This window comes from Cyprinus carpio, chromosome B1 (assembly GCF_018340385.1).
Source record: "Cyprinus carpio isolate SPL01 chromosome B1, ASM1834038v1, whole genome shotgun sequence".
NCBI lineage: Eukaryota > Metazoa > Chordata > Actinopteri > Cypriniformes > Cyprinidae > Cyprinus > Cyprinus carpio.
In genome coordinates this window covers 38478033-38495167 of record NC_056597.1, presented here as the reverse complement: position 1 = coordinate 38495167, position 17135 = coordinate 38478033, and the positions used below count along the sequence as shown (strand labels likewise).

At 37.1% G+C, this 17135-nt stretch overlaps 2 protein-coding genes and 1 pseudogene across 2 annotated transcripts; 2 read left to right on the top strand and 1 right to left on the bottom strand.

The window, feature by feature from the left end:
- The first annotated feature begins 1228 nt into the window (after positions 1-1228).
- On the top strand, positions 1229-2777 carry LOC109095867 (annotated as a pseudogene).
- Positions 2778-3600: 823 nt separating this feature from the next.
- arl11 (ADP-ribosylation factor-like 11) lies at positions 3601-5494 on the bottom strand. Its single transcript, XM_019109566.2, has one exon. It carries the CDS (start codon positions 4635-4637, stop codon positions 4107-4109), a length of 531 nt encoding a protein of 176 aa, XP_018965111.1. The 5' UTR covers positions 4638-5494; the 3' UTR covers positions 3601-4106.
- Positions 5495-7154: 1660 nt separating this feature from the next.
- Positions 7155-16524, top strand: LOC109091201 (RCC1 and BTB domain-containing protein 1-like). Its single transcript, XM_042717407.1, has 11 exons — positions 7155-7345; positions 7515-7674; positions 7824-7990; positions 9615-9773; positions 10112-10219; positions 10830-10972; positions 12118-12308; positions 12481-12607; positions 13547-13698; positions 14866-14996; positions 15252-16524. The coding sequence occupies exons 1-11, from the start codon at positions 7220-7222 to the stop codon at positions 15390-15392; spliced, it is 1605 nt and encodes a 534-aa protein (XP_042573341.1). The 5' UTR covers positions 7155-7219; the 3' UTR covers positions 15393-16524.
- Positions 16525-17135: the final 611 nt, after the last annotated feature.

Below are 17135 nucleotides of genomic sequence, written 5' to 3'. Positions count from 1 at the left end.
TTTGTTCGTTTGACAGTTAGTTCTGTACATGTATTATGATGTAGAATATAATTACCCTATTAAACGATGGCAGAAAATCTTAGAGAGTACTTTAAAGGGTTAAAATTCTGTCATTAATTACTCACCATCAGGTCCTTTCAAACCCGTAAGACCTTCGTTCATCCTCAGAGCACAAATTAAGATATTTTTTGAGAGCTTGAGCACCGTGACGCATGCTTGCGGTTTCCCCAGAACATAATCAATGTAATCAGCGTGTTTACGTTTAGGAGAAAGCACGTGAATGCGTCATGGTACTCCAAAATAGCAGAAGACGGTAGCTTGGGGAGAAGAATTGTTGAATAAATTATTTTTGTTTTCATAAAGCACAAAAAGTATCCTCGTAGCTTTGCAAAATTGAAGTTGGGCCGCTGATGCCACATGAACTGTTTTACAGATGTCCTTCCTACTTTTCTGGGCCTGGGAACATTTCAGTTGCATTGCTGTCTATGCAGGGTCAGAGAGCTCTCAGATTTCATCCAAAATATCTTAATTTGTGCTCCGAAGATGAACGAAGGTCTTACGGGTTTGAAACGACATGAGGGTGAGTAATTAATGACAGAATTTTCATTTTTGGGTGAACTAACCCTTTAGCATGAAATCATAATTGACTTAATTGACTTTACTAGCGCACATTGCTAGTCTTGATGTGAACAACTGAACCGTTCAAGTTAATCCGCTGAAAAAAGTTTGTTTTGGTAATATTTAATCAAAATCTGAACATTTACTTCCGCTCTGGAATCGCGTTCCTTCTCTGATGACGTCAGTTTGACGGCTTGGGCAGAATATCCTTAACCACGCCCCTCCATGAGAGGAGGAGCGCTAGAACAAAACCACGCCCTCTACTCAATATTCCGTTTCAGTTGGAAGTACAGTAGCCCTAATCAAACACCTGAACAAGCTAATCAAGGTCTTCAGGATTAACATTACTAAGGCTACAGACAAGTGAGTTTTTTTTTTCAGGGTTGGAGCTAATCTCTGCAAGACATCGGCCCCTATACGTCACTTCACTGAAATAAAGTCGGCAGCAACTTCCGGTTCACGCGGACTTTAAAACAAATTAAAACCCAAAACCACACAATGACAACGTACTACACACTAAGAGGTGACACACAAACAAAGAGAAAAAGAGAAGAACCACTACAAACGTGCACTATGGCTGCAAAGCGCCACCTTTATTTCGAACGATGGGCGGGGCCTGGATGTCATTCAACCATTGAGAGAGAGTGAAGAACTACTGCAAACGTGCACGTAATAATGGCAGAAGGCGAAGAACCTGCACTTTTCACTAAAGTAACGGTTTATTCTCTACTCGCGTGTGTGGCTCAGTTTGCTGTCGGGTTTGTTTTTGCGCAGAAATGGGGGAATAAATGTTCAGCTGTTGATCGGTGGGTCCTCGTGTGGTTGTTTTACGACGCAATTGTTCATTTTACTCTGGTAGGTACAAAGGTGCATGCAGAAACGTTCACTTTTTAGCTGTTTGTAACTGTCTGATCACCTCTGGCTGCTTGGCCGCGCAGGAGGGACCCTTCGTCTACATGTCACTTGTTGGAAATGTGGCAACTTCTGACAGTCTATTGGCAGAGCTATGTGAGTATACTGTTACAACAAATACAGTCAAATAGGTGAATTAACTTTTTTGCATTAATGAAATGAACTGATTTGGTTAGAAGAAAAAAGACTGAGAGTAGGATGACATCTAGTGGTGTTTGTTGGTATCATGTACAAAGTTCAAAGGCCATTTCACTAGACATTGTGTATTCTCTATAATCAAAATACAATAGTAATAATAGAGTAGTTCAGGCTAGAAATAAATTAGCATTATATTTGCTCCAGAAAGAGTGGGATCTGTCTTCTGAAGCAATGTTTGTGTATCTTCAATGCAGTAAAATAATATTAAAATACTCAACAGGGAAAGAATATGGCAAGGCAGATAAACCCTACAATAACATCTCTGGAGCTCATCACTGTAGCTCCTGACGGTGGTTTTAGATGGATCTTTGGCCCTGCTTCTAGTCTACGCCATCGTCAAAGACAAACACTACAGGTAAATCAATCAACAGATTTCAAAATAATACTGAGATCTGTTCTAATGTAAATACAATCCATTTTAGATTCTGTCCACTTGCCAAACTCAATCCAGCTTTCATTTCCCATTCAAACTCCATCCCACAATCTGCAATTAAAATGATTCTTAAGGGGTTCTTGACCTTTAACACTGTTTTATGCATTTGTGTGAATGTCTCACTTTTTTTTTTCCCTGAACCAGGCACTTTGTTCAGATCACACTTTGTGTGTGTGAGTTGTACGGGGGCTGGATGACCTTCTGTCCAGACTGGCTAATCGGAAGCCCTAACCTGAACACAGGCAACTGGCTTTACCTGTGGGTCTACCTGGTGTTCTTCAATGGGATCTGGGTGGTGGTGCCTGGACTCCTCCTCTGGCAGTCATGGAGGGATTTAAAAAGAATTCATCAGTATCCAGAAAAGAAGGACAGATAAAATCAGAGGAAGTCTGGTCGTTATTAATCAACCGTTTAATTGTCAGAGTTATAATTAGCCTTTCAAAGTGAACAGAATGAGATGTGGAGAGGATGTACTGCAGTTAATGTATTATAAACATTTATTGCATACACAGAATATTAGATGAACAGTTGTTAAGGCGTATCTTTGCATAATTGCAGTGGTAAAGACACAAAGGAAGTTCACACCAAATACTGACTCATAGCAACAGACAGATGAGCGCACCTAAACAATGAATCCTTATTTATCCCCCATACAAAAATACATTACCAATTACCAAATAAACAATGAATCCTTATTTAGCTTTCATACACTGATCTAGGACCAGTTTCCCACTTATCCCCCCTGCCAAACTACCTTATCCAGTATGACAGAAAGCACAACACGGTTCAGTTCATGTTTCATCACACCTGTTTGCTTATCCTTAAAATAATAATGATGAATCATTCCTTCTTTTTACACAGACTGTGCTATTGAGTTGGCTATTTTCTTGCCAAGCTATGACGGCATATAACAGGCTATCCTGATATATTTTGGTCATAGTCACTTATATATGCAGGTCTGATCAAGGTTTTTAAGGTTTAAAGTACAACTTCAAAAAAAAATCAAATACAAAATTTAGGCATTCTAAACGTGTCAAAACAAATATAAAAGGGTAACACTTTAAAATAATATAAAAATTAAATAACTCAACAATAACTTACAAACATTAGCAATAAATTCATTAAATTACAAATAGAAACAATATTTGTTAAAAAAAACAAAAATCTATGTTTGTTAATAAAAACAAATGTTTTAGACATATTTCCATTAAAAGTTAATATTAACTAAAACAATGAATCCTTAACTAGATTTCATGAATATTGTTACCTATTTTAAAATCAGCTAATTTCATGAATTCAGAAAGCACAATGTATATGAATTACTATGCAAAACTCCAACATCAAACATAAAACCTACATTAAAACTCAAATAGCCAAATTATATAAAAAAACTGATGTAAATGTTTTAAACATTAGCAAAAACACTGATCCTGAATGTTTTTAAACACTTACAAGTCATGTTAACTAATGTAGTTAACTTGAGTTGACAAATTGAATCTTATTGTAAAGTGTTTCCTAAAACCGAAACTGCATTTAAAACCACCTGATTTCTATGAATTTTCTTCAATAAAGTTTCCGATATCAAAATGTATGTATCACAGGATTCTCATCAAAATCACTTTGGTTTCCAAATCAGTCTTCACACGGTAACATGGCATTCATTACAAAGGAAAAGATGTTTGCAGCAATTACAGTGCACACGCTAGAAGTGCAGCACATGAAGACAAATAAAACTTAAATATGATATTTGCAGCACATATAACAAAAGTAAACAAGTGCAGTAGTTCAATCAGTCAATTATTTCCCAACATTCTTGGTCTTAGTATGACAGTACCATGATCAAACCTTCATTTTGCTTGTTATTAAGTTTACGCTTCGATAAAAGGAGACTGTCAAGTTTGAACTCCATTCGCTGTATTGCCAAGTTAGCTAGATAGTATCTCACTTATGCTTTATGCATTAGTTTAGCTATAGAGAGAAAGGCTTGTTGGAGACCCAGTCCCTTCAGGGCGCTGCAAGCTTGGATCTCCCACACCCGATCCGTGTAACTATCCAGCTCCAGCAATATAGACACGTCTCTAATAGTCAGAGAGTTTGGCAGATCTTTTTTGTTAGCCAGCACCATCAGGGGAACTCCTTTCAAATGCTCATCACTCAGAATCTTCTTCAGGGCTTTCTGAGCTTCTCCCATCCTGGCACGATCACTGCTGTCCACCACGAAGACCAGCACCTTACATCCCTCTAGGTAGTATTTCCAATTGGGCCTCATGGTTCCTTGTCCCCCAACATCCCACACGGACAGTGAGGTCTTCTTGTCCAGCTGTACAGTCGCAACATTGAAGCCCACAGTAGGCGAGGTCTCCATCACCACACCACGCTGCTGTCTGTACAGCAAAGTAGATTTCCCAGCCGAATCCAAGCCCATAAGGAGAACCTGAGGAGTCTTTTTAAACTGCTTAGACTTGATGGCACCCATCCTGATGTGTGAGACGCTTTTCAGATTGAACTTACAGACTCTTGTTGTCTGTATCTCGGCAGGTTTGGACTGGCATCAGGCAGAATCCTTGATTTCACTCAGCGACTTCTGTTTTTTTTTCTTTCGAGGGAAATCGTATGCAAAGCAGAAGCGACGCTTTATGAATGGCTATATGTCTCTGAAACTATAGCTCAAGACTGACCGTGTGTTTCAGCTCGACTAGTCGATCCACATTTTTAAACAGGTTTGTCAACTTTGTTACGTGGGCCAACCTGCTCCGGGATCCTAGAAACTGAACTGTACTGTAAATAATGCAAACCATCCTGACGCTATGACTTGACAATATGTAATGTGTATAAAATATGAAAATAAATATTTTGAATATATTTGAATGTTTACTGCTAAGTTAAAACGCAGAAACCTATATAAAAATATTAATGTTTATTCTAATATTTTACGGTATGTTCTTCTGCTGAGTGGCTATAGATCAGTGGTTCTCAACCTTTTTTTTTTTCCAGCGGGCCGCGCTGTGGTCCAAGAGCAAGTCTCACGTGCCGCACGCATATCATTTACATATTACATCACCAGCACCAGATTTATAACATTATAGCCTAAATATTATGATGTCTAATCGATTACATTCACTGAAATAAATAATTTTACTCACTATTAATAAAACAACTGACGGTGTCGGGAGCTGACCAGTTTGGTGAAATTCGGCTCGAAAGGAATAACAGCACAATGAAGTTGCGATTGTAAATTGCAGTCTGTCGAATTTAATAATCTGAGGTTCTCTTCAGAGATGTTTTGCCACATTTCTGCCTAGTATGGGTGTTTCCTTTTGCCTGAACATCTTCAGGTGAGTGGCGGGGCAAACCGAAAGTGGATGCCGAAAGTCCAGCACTTCCTCCTATTAATAATAATAATAATAATAATAATAATAATAATAATAATAATATTTTTTTTACGTTATGGTTTAACAGAACTTTTTTCCTTCCTCCCTCTTTTATTATTTTTATTATTATTATTATTATTATTATTATTATTATTAGTATTATTATTATTATTATGAACATGTGGCTTATTTTCGCGTGTATTTTGCAAGAGGTCCAGCAGACTATAGACTGTATAAAAACAGGTCCAGACGCTCGTATTTTGTCATTCTCATTGTGTCAATTCCCGCCTCCTTTATCTCCAGCGTTCTGCTACAACCAATCCATGAAGTAGGAGTGACGTACAAGCAGCCTGTGATTGGACAGCTGAGCAGTCAATCATGGAGCCGTAGCAACAGTGATCAGGAAACAAGTGAGCTGGTTTTCTCTGGCGTGAACGCGTTTGCGTGGTCACACTGCTGGCGCTACAGGCTCCTAGAGGGACTGGGTAACTCGCTAACTGCATGGTCTCAAACTCCTGGAGTCATTAGGTAGGTTTCGGGCCGTTGTCTTGATGAAAACCGTTGTTTCTGTATTCTGAGTCTGTCTCGTTTCCTGATGCAGCGGTGCAGTAGCTGTCAGGCTAACCGAGCTTTGCTTGTAAACACAGTAACGCGAGCCTGCAAGAAGATACATTTATACCAACCCCTGCTGATTTAGCGATTTCTTTCGCATGCACATTACACTCTAGCAGACAGTGCTTCTGTTTACTTTTTGGTTTTACTTTGGATTTTGCTACACGGTCGCGACTGGTCCCTGATCAGCTGTAAAAGTGGTACAGATGCAATAAAAGCTATAACTAGTGAGTTTTAGTAGTTGTTCCGTTATAAAGAATTGCACCGAAGTGTTTCAGTGATAAAATAACAGACAAACAGGCTTTAAGATCCATCAGTTCAGTGCTGATCCAAACAATAAAGCCTTTTTGTATATTATGCAATCGTGTTGTGTAAATTATTGTGAGCTGTGGTGTCACAGGGTATAATATCAAACCAAGTGCAGTGGTCATCTGTCACCCTTGTTAGGGCAATTAATCCCAGCCTGATCTTGAAATAATAATTGAGCTGAGAAGCAAATCCAAATATCAGAATGATTTCTGAAGAATCATGTGACACTGATGCTGGAAATTCAGCTTTGTCATCACAGGAATACATTATATTTTAAAATATGTTTAAGCAAAACATTTTTACAAATTGCTATATATTATTGTAGGTATATTATAACTACGTGTCAACTAGCAGTCATTAGTGTATTAGTAGACTGTCTGCTTAATATCTTAACACTTTATTTTGATGGGTCCACAACATACAGCATACTGATTATAAGAAACATCACAAGTATACGTCAACTTATTCTACTAACCCTAAACCTAACCTAACAGTCTACTCTGAGAGTTAGTAGACATGTAGTCGCAAATTAATGAGAATTAGTTGACTTCTAGTTGCAAGGTTACTTATAGTTAGTAGAATGTCTAAAGTGGACTGTGTAACCTTATTTTTGAACATTACTGTTTTTAATGTATTTTGCATGAGAGACATCTTTTAAACACGTTGAAAAATCGTAGTCGTGTATGTGTCCTGTTTCAAAGGCACGCACAGCAGGTATCTTCTGGTCTCCAAACCCCATCCCCTGCGCTTACAAAGGAGTGTTGCCATGGTGGATGTGAGTAAGTGGCCTCTCTTCACGCTCTTGAGTGCACAGGAGCTCGCCTCCATACGACAGGCATGCATCTTTGGGGCATCTGCGAATGAGGCCATCTACATCACCCACGATGACGAAGTAAGCTGATCAAGAAACTGATAGTAGCTGAAAATCAAGTATCTGCTTTGTCTGTGTGGCTCTTGGTGGTGTAAGCTTACATGACCTGTTTTAGTAGTTTGTATCGTGCAGTTTGTATGAAGGGCTTCTGTACCTTCATATGAAAATGAATCTGGATGTCCTGGCACAGGTGTACGTGTTGGGTTTGAACTGCAGTAATTGTCTGGGCACTGGAGACAGTCAGAGCACAATTGTTGCTAAAAAGCTGGACTGTCTGACTGGGAAGAAGCTGGTCAGTTTGAGCTATGGCAGTGGCCCTCATGTTCTGCTGGTTTGTGGCTTCACCTTTAGTTAAAGTTAGAGGCATAATGTGAAACAAAATGCCAAACCACTTGCCTTAATACATAAATTATAATTCATTATAAAACCACAATACAATAAAAAGCACTTATTATTATAATACCACCTAATAAAAAAAACCCCTTCTTCCTACTTCCAGAGGGGGAGTTGTATGCATGGGGGCATAATGGATACAGTCAGTTGGGCAATGGGACGACCAATCAAGGTGTGTCCCCTATTTTGGTGACTACTAACCTGCAGAACAAGAAGGTGACTGAGGTGGCCTGTGGTTCGCACCACTCTTTGGCACTGACCCATGAGGGTGAGGTGAGGCTTGGGAACTGTTTACGTCATACTTAATTCATGCCTTGCATGAGCATGGAGCCCATTTTTACCCCATAAGAAAAAAACTTTAGTAAATGCTTTGCTTTGTGGCATAATTATGGCATTTTTGTTCTGTCAGTTGATCTCATAATTTTAACTTTTCATCCCATCGGTTGACGTGTTATCTCATAAGCATGACTTAGTATCTCATAAATATTTGTAATAAGTATGACTTCATATTATATGCCAAATCATGCTTTGGTAAATGGTAATTTTTTTTTTTCATGTGTGATGGAAATGGGCTTCCATACATAAGAGACTGCACATTTAATCTTAATATTGATTAGTTTTCTCTCAACATTACAATTGAAAATTCGCAGATAGGTTGCATTGCATTAATATGTCACATTTTATTATTACATTTAGAAATAATCCGGCCTACAGTATCAGTCCAAAAGGGATATAAACTGATTCAAATTGATTAAAAACAGCAGAATATATAAAAGATGCTGAAAGATCATAGGTAAAATAAACAATATGTGATTTAATGTGATCTAATATAGCAATCTTATTTACAAAAAAACATATAAAATTAAGAACATTTTCACAGGTAGCAGGAGACACATCAGTGCATGCAGTATTGGTCTGATTGAGGTAATAGTACTTAACGAAACTCAAGGGTTGTGAAAGTTTTTGATAGTTACGCAAGGAGTAGGGCATTTAAAAATCTTAAAAGATGGCATAGAATCAAATGACTGAATTGTCCAGATCTTCAGCTGCTAGACTAACAGTGCCATTTTTGGTGAATTTGCTTTACAATAAGACAAACAAATAGGGACAAAACAGTAACCCTTTTAAACTTTGTTTATCCCATGATCTCACTTTTAAAGAAGCATTTCTCAGAGATGTCCTCTTTTATTTGGGGTATGAGACTTTTAGGCTTTAGTGGACCACAGACTGATTTATCTGTGTTTCTCACATTTAGGTTCATTTAAAACACTATCTGTTCGTTAAAAAACCCAGATCAACCTATTGATGCACAGATATGTCCATTAATTAGGGTCAAAATATTGAGATACTGCGAATCTGATGGCATGGACTAATCAGACAGTTTCAGAATATAGTTTCTATGTTAACATTGCTCCGTGTCACATGCTAATCCCATAATCCAAGCAAAATCTTTCCTATTTCTTTTGCATATAACAATTTCCCTTTTATTAGTCCCTTTAGAAACACTCCAGTAGTAGGTTAAATATGTAGGTTACATTTTAAAGGGTATTAGATGGATTTTGCTTTGACAAAACCCTCCTCTCTATCCTCATCTGTTTAGCAAGCATAGTTAGCCGCTTAGCCTCATCATGCTCGCTGTAATAAGGAGCATGTGACCTTTTTTCCTAAGCTGTGAGGGCTTTTGTTCTCTTTGTGACTACCAAGATCAGCTCGGGTGTAACACTCTGTGTTTGTCTTTGTCTGATTGAGCTTCATTAAATGTTCTGGCTGTGTAGTGCAAGTGTGTTTTTATAGCTCACACAAAAACATTCACAGAAATCCAGTCAGATGTTTTTAAAAAATACTATTTTTATCCTAACGGTCCTGCTAATTAGTCACTAATTGTATGTCACCCTAGGTGTTTGCATGGGGCTATAACAACTGTGGTCAGGTGGGTTCAGGGTCCACCGCCAACCAGCCAACACCTCGCAAGGTGTCCAACTGTCTGCAGAATAAAGTGATGGTCAGTATAGCTTGTGGACAGACTTCATCCATGGCTGTGGCGGATAATGGCGAGGTATGGGATGAAACAAATCATTTATATAAGACTGTCTTTCTCTAATGAATTGTTGTATTGCTTTTGGTGTTTTTATTTTATTTTATTTATTACTTTATTACTGTAGCGCTTTGGGTTTAAGAAAAGCGCATTACAATAAAATGTATTATTATTATTAATAAAAAGCAATATATGTATATTTATATCCTTCCTTTTTATGGAAATATGCAAAGTGCAATGTAAAAGTGCTATGTGTTGTTGACCATTGACTGTTTGGCACGCAAGTGGTGTTGCTGTATTTCTCACTGTAGTTGTATTGCACGTTTGTTAGTGGTGAAATGAGTGTGTGTGTGTTTCAGGTTTATGGCTGGGGTTACAATGGTAATGGCCAGCTAGGGTTAGGCAACAATGGGAACCAGCTGACGCCGAGTCGTTTGATTGGACTACAAGGCCTCTGTGTGCTGCAGGTACAAAACACAAGATCTGCCATGTTCTCAGATAGATTGTTACCTGTACATGTAGCATACTAATATACACTCCCGTTCAAAAGTTTGAGGTCAGTAAGATTATTATTTGAAAGAAAGTAATACTTCTAATTAGCAACAATTCAAAAGCAATTGATCAAAAGTGCCAGGACCTTTGTAATTTTACGAAAAAGATTTCTATTTCAAATGAATGCTGTTCTTCAAATGAACTGTTCATCAAAGAATCCTGGAAATTAGTATGCAGCACAACTGTCTTTGACACAGATAATAATAAGACATGTTTATTATACACCAAATCAGCATATAAGAATGATCTTCGAAGGATCATGTGACCGGAATATGGTTTTAATTTGTAATATTATTTAACAGTAGTATTGTTTTTACTGTATTGTAAATGAATGCAGTCTTTGTGAGCATATAAGCCTTCAAAAACATTTAAAAACTTGTTCTGGCCCCAAACCTTTGAACAGTAATGTATAAAAAAGCAACAAGAATTGACAACGAACAAACAAGCAGTTTGTTTTTCCACATGCGGATTGAAAAAAAAATGTAAGTGGGTGGAAAAATTGTAAAACAAGTCACTGTGTCACAGATTGCGTCAGGTTACGCTCATTCTCTAGCACTGACTGATGAGGGTCTACTGTATGCATGGGGGGCCAACACTTACGGCCAGCTGGGCACCGGCAACAAGAGCAACCAGCTCAGCCCTGTACAGGTCATGACTGAGAAAGAAAGGTAAATATGGAAATATGTCTTTTCCATTTTTATTACTTGCCTACTCATTCACTCACTGACTTAGTTCTAAAACAGTTGTTATTGTTAACTAAAAGTTTTAAAAATTGTATTCATTAATTGCAATAAAGCTGATGAAAATATTAAGAATTGTCGCCTTGGCAAGTATTAAAATGTCTAAAACTTAAAAATAATATAAAGCTAAATATAAAGAAACTAATAAAAATGTCAAAAGCACATCACAAAATTACTGAAACTTAAACTAAAATAAAAAAACCTGAACATATAAAAATAAAAGCTAATTCAAAATATGAATTAATTATACAATAGTATATAAATAACACTGTTCCAAAAGCCACAGAACTGCTTTTTATATTGTAAAGTGTCCTAACGTTCAACATGCTAATGCAAACTCTGATATCAAATTTGAAATCTTTTAAAATCAAGCTAACAATGTGATGCAATTAAGCTAAAAAAAAAAACCCACAAAAAACTACTCAAAATATTGAGGAAAATAGTCATTTTTTTATCAGTACTTTTTGTACTTGTCAATACTTTATTATATTTGTAATCGAGATATATCTTCTCATTTTGTGTGAATTTTTTTCATTGATTCTTTGCAAACGATTTATGAGATGCTGCACTAGAAAATAGATATAGAAAATCAGACAGCCTTTGTTCCACACCTAGAAATGATGCTGTCTAGTTTGGTGGCTCAAAATAAGGAATGCATGATGTTGCTGTTTGCATTTTGTCAGTTCCATTATTAGTGTGAATTGTTGCAACCCAGGGAGATTTCCTGTTGGTCTAGTGGGGGCTTCCTGTAAGTCATCCTGTTTTGGGTAGTAGCTCACTTGTACTAACTCTATAGATGACTTAATTTATCTCTTCTATTATTAGATTGGGTTAAATTTGAGGAAATGCATAAAAACTGAAGTAAAGAAAAAAAAAAACCAAGAACTCAGTAATCTCTAATGGGAAAATAATATTTATATAAGGATCTGACTAATGTATCCCTCCCCTTCCCTTGGTCCTTTCCCATTTGTGCCCTCTCCTCCTGCATGTATCCTTCCTCGTGTCCCTGCTCCTCCACCTTGACCTCCTCCATGTCTTCCTGATATTTTGACTCTGCCTCTTCCCTCCCCCAGGATTGTGGAGATCGCCGCCTGCCACTCCACACACACCTCTGCGGCGAAGACCCAGAGCGGTCAGGTGTACATGTGGGGGCAGTGCCGCGGACAGTCCATCGTGCTGCCACACCTCACACACTTCAGCAGCACAGACGACGTCTTCGCCTGCTTCGCCACGCCGTCTGTGATGTGGCGGCTGCTTTCCATGGGTGAGTTTGTGCTGTTGTTTTATGGTTTAGTTCTCTTTTGCTGCTCTGTTGTTGCAGTTTTAATGCATTTGCTGTATTACTGCTGTTATTTAACATGCATTAAACGGAAATAAACTCTGCAGAAACTGATGCAGTCACTGGTCTTGCATAACTGTGCTGTATTTTTCATCAGAGCATGATGACTTCCTGACTGTGGCCCAGTCTCTTAAAAAAGAGTTTGACAATCCTGAGACCTCAGACCTCAAATTCAGCGTCGACGGGAAGTACATCCATGTCCATAAAGCCGTTCTCAAAATCAGGTAATGACCACACTCAAGTTTCATCATTAATAATTTGTGCATTAAAGAGCTTAAAGGGATACTCCATCCCAAAATGAAAATTTTGTCATTAATCACTTACCCCCTTGTCGTTCCAAACCTGTAAAAGATTTGTTCGTCTTCGTAACTCAATTTAAGATTTTTTGGATGAAAACAGGGAGGATCGAGACTGTCCCACAGACTGCCAAATAAATAACAGTGCCAAGATCCAGGAAAGTATGAAAAGCATCGTCAGAATAGTCCATCTACCAAAATTACAAGAACAATAACATTATGAAGCGACGAGAATACTTTTTGTACACAAAGAAAACAAAAAGAATGACTTTATTCAACATTTCCTCTCCTCTGTTTCTCTCCAAATCTGTGTCTCTCCTCTTCTGTGTCAGCCGCGCCACTAGGATACGTTTTGTACGTGTATTTACGCTTTGGTTTGAAAGCAAACAGTGCATCGGTGCAGCGCAGCTGACACAGAAGAGTGTACGCCATCTGTGTACTGCTGAGAATTGCCAAAATGGCGCTACGCTGATTTGGAGAGACACAGAGGAGAGTAATTGTTGAATAAAGTCATTATTTTTGTTTTCTTTGTGTACAATAAGTATTCTCGTCACTTCATAACGTTACGGTTGAATCACTGATGGCAGATGGACTATTCTGACGATGCTTTTCATACTTTCCTGGACCTTGGCACTGTTATTTATTTGGCAGTCTATGGGAAAGTCACGAGCCTCCCTGTTTTCATCCAAAATATCTTAAATTGTGTTCCGAAGATGAACGAAGATTTTACGGGTTTGGAACGACATGGGGGTAAGTGATTAATGACAAAATTTTCATTTTGCAGTGGAGTAACCCTTAAATGCTCACTTGGTTACTGCCAATTACAAATTTCTCCTCTTTTAATCATTTTCTGTCGGCTCTTTTCAGGTGTGAGCACTTCAGATCAATGTTTCAGTCACACTGGAATGAGGATATGAAGGAAGTGATTGAGATCGACCAGTTCTCGTACCCGGTGTACCGCTCTTTTCTGGAGTTCCTCTACACCGACAGTGTGGATCTTCCTCCTGAAGACGCCATTGGTGGGTTCATTTTGAGACTTATATTACAAAGTATTCCATGAAACTTATATATATGAGTACAAGAAACCATTTAAAATGGACTAAAACTACACCAAGTAAAAAAAAAAAATATTACTCTTACCTAGCTTTAAAATGGACTCCTATGTGATTTTTGTCCATTTTTTGTTGCCAGGTTGCAGTTAATTTTCCATTCACAATATTGTTTTTTATTTTGGACTACGTCTATAAAACAATATATAAAGTAAAATTGTATTTATTCATATTATTCTTATAATAATAACAATATTAATATATTATTATTATTACTATTATTTACAATAATATTATAATTATTTACAACAACAGTAATAAGAGTATTACATTAGTAATAATTTGTTGTAGTTGTTATTATTAATGATAGAATATTTATTATTTAAGTTACGCCTACTTTCTTTGCATGAACATTTGGTTGGCATTATGCAAATCTTCCCACACAGTGATGTAGACGTGGGGGTGTGTTTAAACGAGGCGTTTTAGGAGGGCGTGGACGAGTCTTAACTTTTATAAAGAATATCTCTTTGATTTTGAGACTTTAATCTTTGCAACTTTGAAATATTAAGAATTGTTGCCTTGGCAAGTATTAAAATGTCTAAAACTGAAAAATAAAATAAAGCTAAATATAAAGAAACTAATAAAAATGTCAAAAGCACATCACAAAATTACTAAAACTTACACTAAAATAAAAAAAAGCTGAACATATAAAAATAAAAGCTATTCAAATTCAAAATATGAATTAATTATACAATAGTATATAAATAACACTGTTCCAAAAGCCACAGAAGTGCTTTTTATATTGTAAAGCGTTCTAACGTTCAACATGCTAATGCAAATCTTCCCACACAGTGATGTAGACGTGGGGGCGTGTTTAAACGAGGCGTTTTAGGAGGGCGTGGACGAGTCTTAACTTTTATAAAGAATATCTCTTTGATTTTGAGACTTTAATCTTTGCAACTTTAGGGATCTTATCTATTCACGAGAAAGGAGAACTTGAAATTGCATCATATGACCCCCTTTAAGTTAGCCATTACAAAGCGTGTTATAAAACAAAAGAACATTCAAGATGGTCAGAACATTTATGTTGTACCCATCAAAAAATGGGTAAGGATTGGATTTGGATATATCTCACAGGGTTACTGGATCTGGCAACCTCATACTGTGAAAACAGGCTGAAGAAGTTGTGCCAGCATATCATAAAGAGAGGAATCACGGTGGAGAACGCTTTCTCTCTGCTGTCTGCTGCCATCAGATACGATGCTGAGGTAACACTAAACCACCCTGGAGGCCTGGCTTACTAGAGCACTTAAACAGACACCTGTTTTCCCAATAGCTCCTTTCGGTCTCATTTTGTTTGTTTGCTCTTTGCAATAAATCAACTAGTAAAATACTTTTGAAAGGAAATACAGAAACTCAAAATTGTAAGCTTGTAATGCTAATCATGGATGATAATATTGATTGTTCTTGCTCACTTGTTCAGTCACTCATAAATGCACGTTCATGCTTTCTTCCATGTGAAGGATCTAGAGGAGTTCTGTTTTAAATTCTGTGTGAACCACTTGACTGAGGTCACACAGACAGCTGCGTTCTGGCAGATCGACGGCAACATGCTGAAGGAGTTTATCTGCAGAGCCAGCCACTGTGGAGCCTTCAAAAACTGACTTGGCCACCAGATACACGCGTGCTCCGTTCAGTGTATTAGTCAAGGAACGCATCTGCTACTGCAGCCAGTCCTCCTCACAGCTAGTGGGCGCTGTGACACCAGACAGTCATTAACACACAGCACCCCCTGTTGAGCAGGAGAGGAACTCTTTCATAATAGACAACATTCATAAAGAAGGCTCAATGTCTGTCTCATGCACAACCATTTTGTACTCATCTGTTGCCTGAGATAGTCAGCCAGATGGGACATTCCCATTCATGTTTTAGACATATTGCCTAGTGCTAATAAATAATTTCTTGTGCTGCAGATGAGAAGAGTGTTGTAATAAAATAGAAGTGAGTTTGGGTCAAACAGAGGCATAATTTAACTCTATTACTTAAACATGCACCACTGAAAAGCAGACAAAGAGACTAATTCGATCTTTTTGTTTGTCCCTTACGCTTTATTGCATGGTTAATATTAAATAGAGGTCACTAATTACTTATTTTTGTTCTTCCAGTGATGCTGTGCATTACAAGTTGCTCTTTTTTTATTGTATTGTATTGGCTGGGATCTGTTAATCTGCATTCTATTGGATACAGTCAGCAGACCTTATTGATGTGGCTCCTTATGTTTTTCAGTTATTGTTGTTTAAATGTTATTGACCAAAAGAATTTCTACTATATGATGTTTTAGTTTTTTTTTGCTTGATTTGAGGCTTAAAATGTAGGCCGTTTTTTCACAGATTAGGAAGACCACTATCTGTTATCGCTTCATTCAGGAACTGCTGTTGCACTTAACCAGTCTGATGTTTAAGTTTGCTAAAATATAAAGAGTATTATAGTTGCACTAGTTGTTTCCTGTGCAGGAGCTGCTCATATAAGATCACTAGAGGGTGTATATGAATTTTTACAGTTGCACCTTTTTAATAGGTGTGAAACACTTAGATTTAGTAATACTAATGCCTATGGTAAGTTTTTTTTTGTTACACATTAACCAACTGTATTTGTTTTTCACATGTATATACTGTACAGGTTTTGCATTAGCTTTGTAAATTAATCTGTGCACATTGTGTGCCACAGTGTCTCTTGTAAGGTAAAAAAAAAAAACCAAGATATTATAAAGATAAATAAAGCTTTTCTTATAGGTTGCATTGGTTTTTTTTTTAAATTAAATGAGGTAAAAATGTATGCCAAAATGCCAGCATATATATATATATCTACATTTAATATAATTCCTTTATTTATTAAAATGATTTCATATTAGAATTATACATTTAATATAATTTTAATTATTTCATTTATTTAACATTATTATTTAATCATTTTATTAATTATCCTTTTGAGCATAGAGCATTAATAATTATAAACGCTACTCATTGGCCTTCCTGAAATCCATCCTGTTGTTTAATTTCTCTTTAAATGAAGCTAATGTTAATTATCTGAATTGTTCAGTCCTTGTTTCGGGTAAAGTGATTGTGAAGCCATTCTATGATGTGAGTAAATGTCCAGAGAGGACCCACATAATTCACAGGTTTGGCTATTTCAGCTGCACGTATTAGCTGGTGTGTAAACACTGAAATCATCAAACATTCATGCAATTATCTTAGACAAATATTTTTGATAGAATGGAGTGCAGTGACTCAGTGTGCCACTGCTATGTAAAAAATTAAAAAAAATAGACTAATAATTCAAATCTTAAGACCATAACTTAACACAACAATCTCCCAACATCACTGATGCTCCTGTAACTACATGAGAGA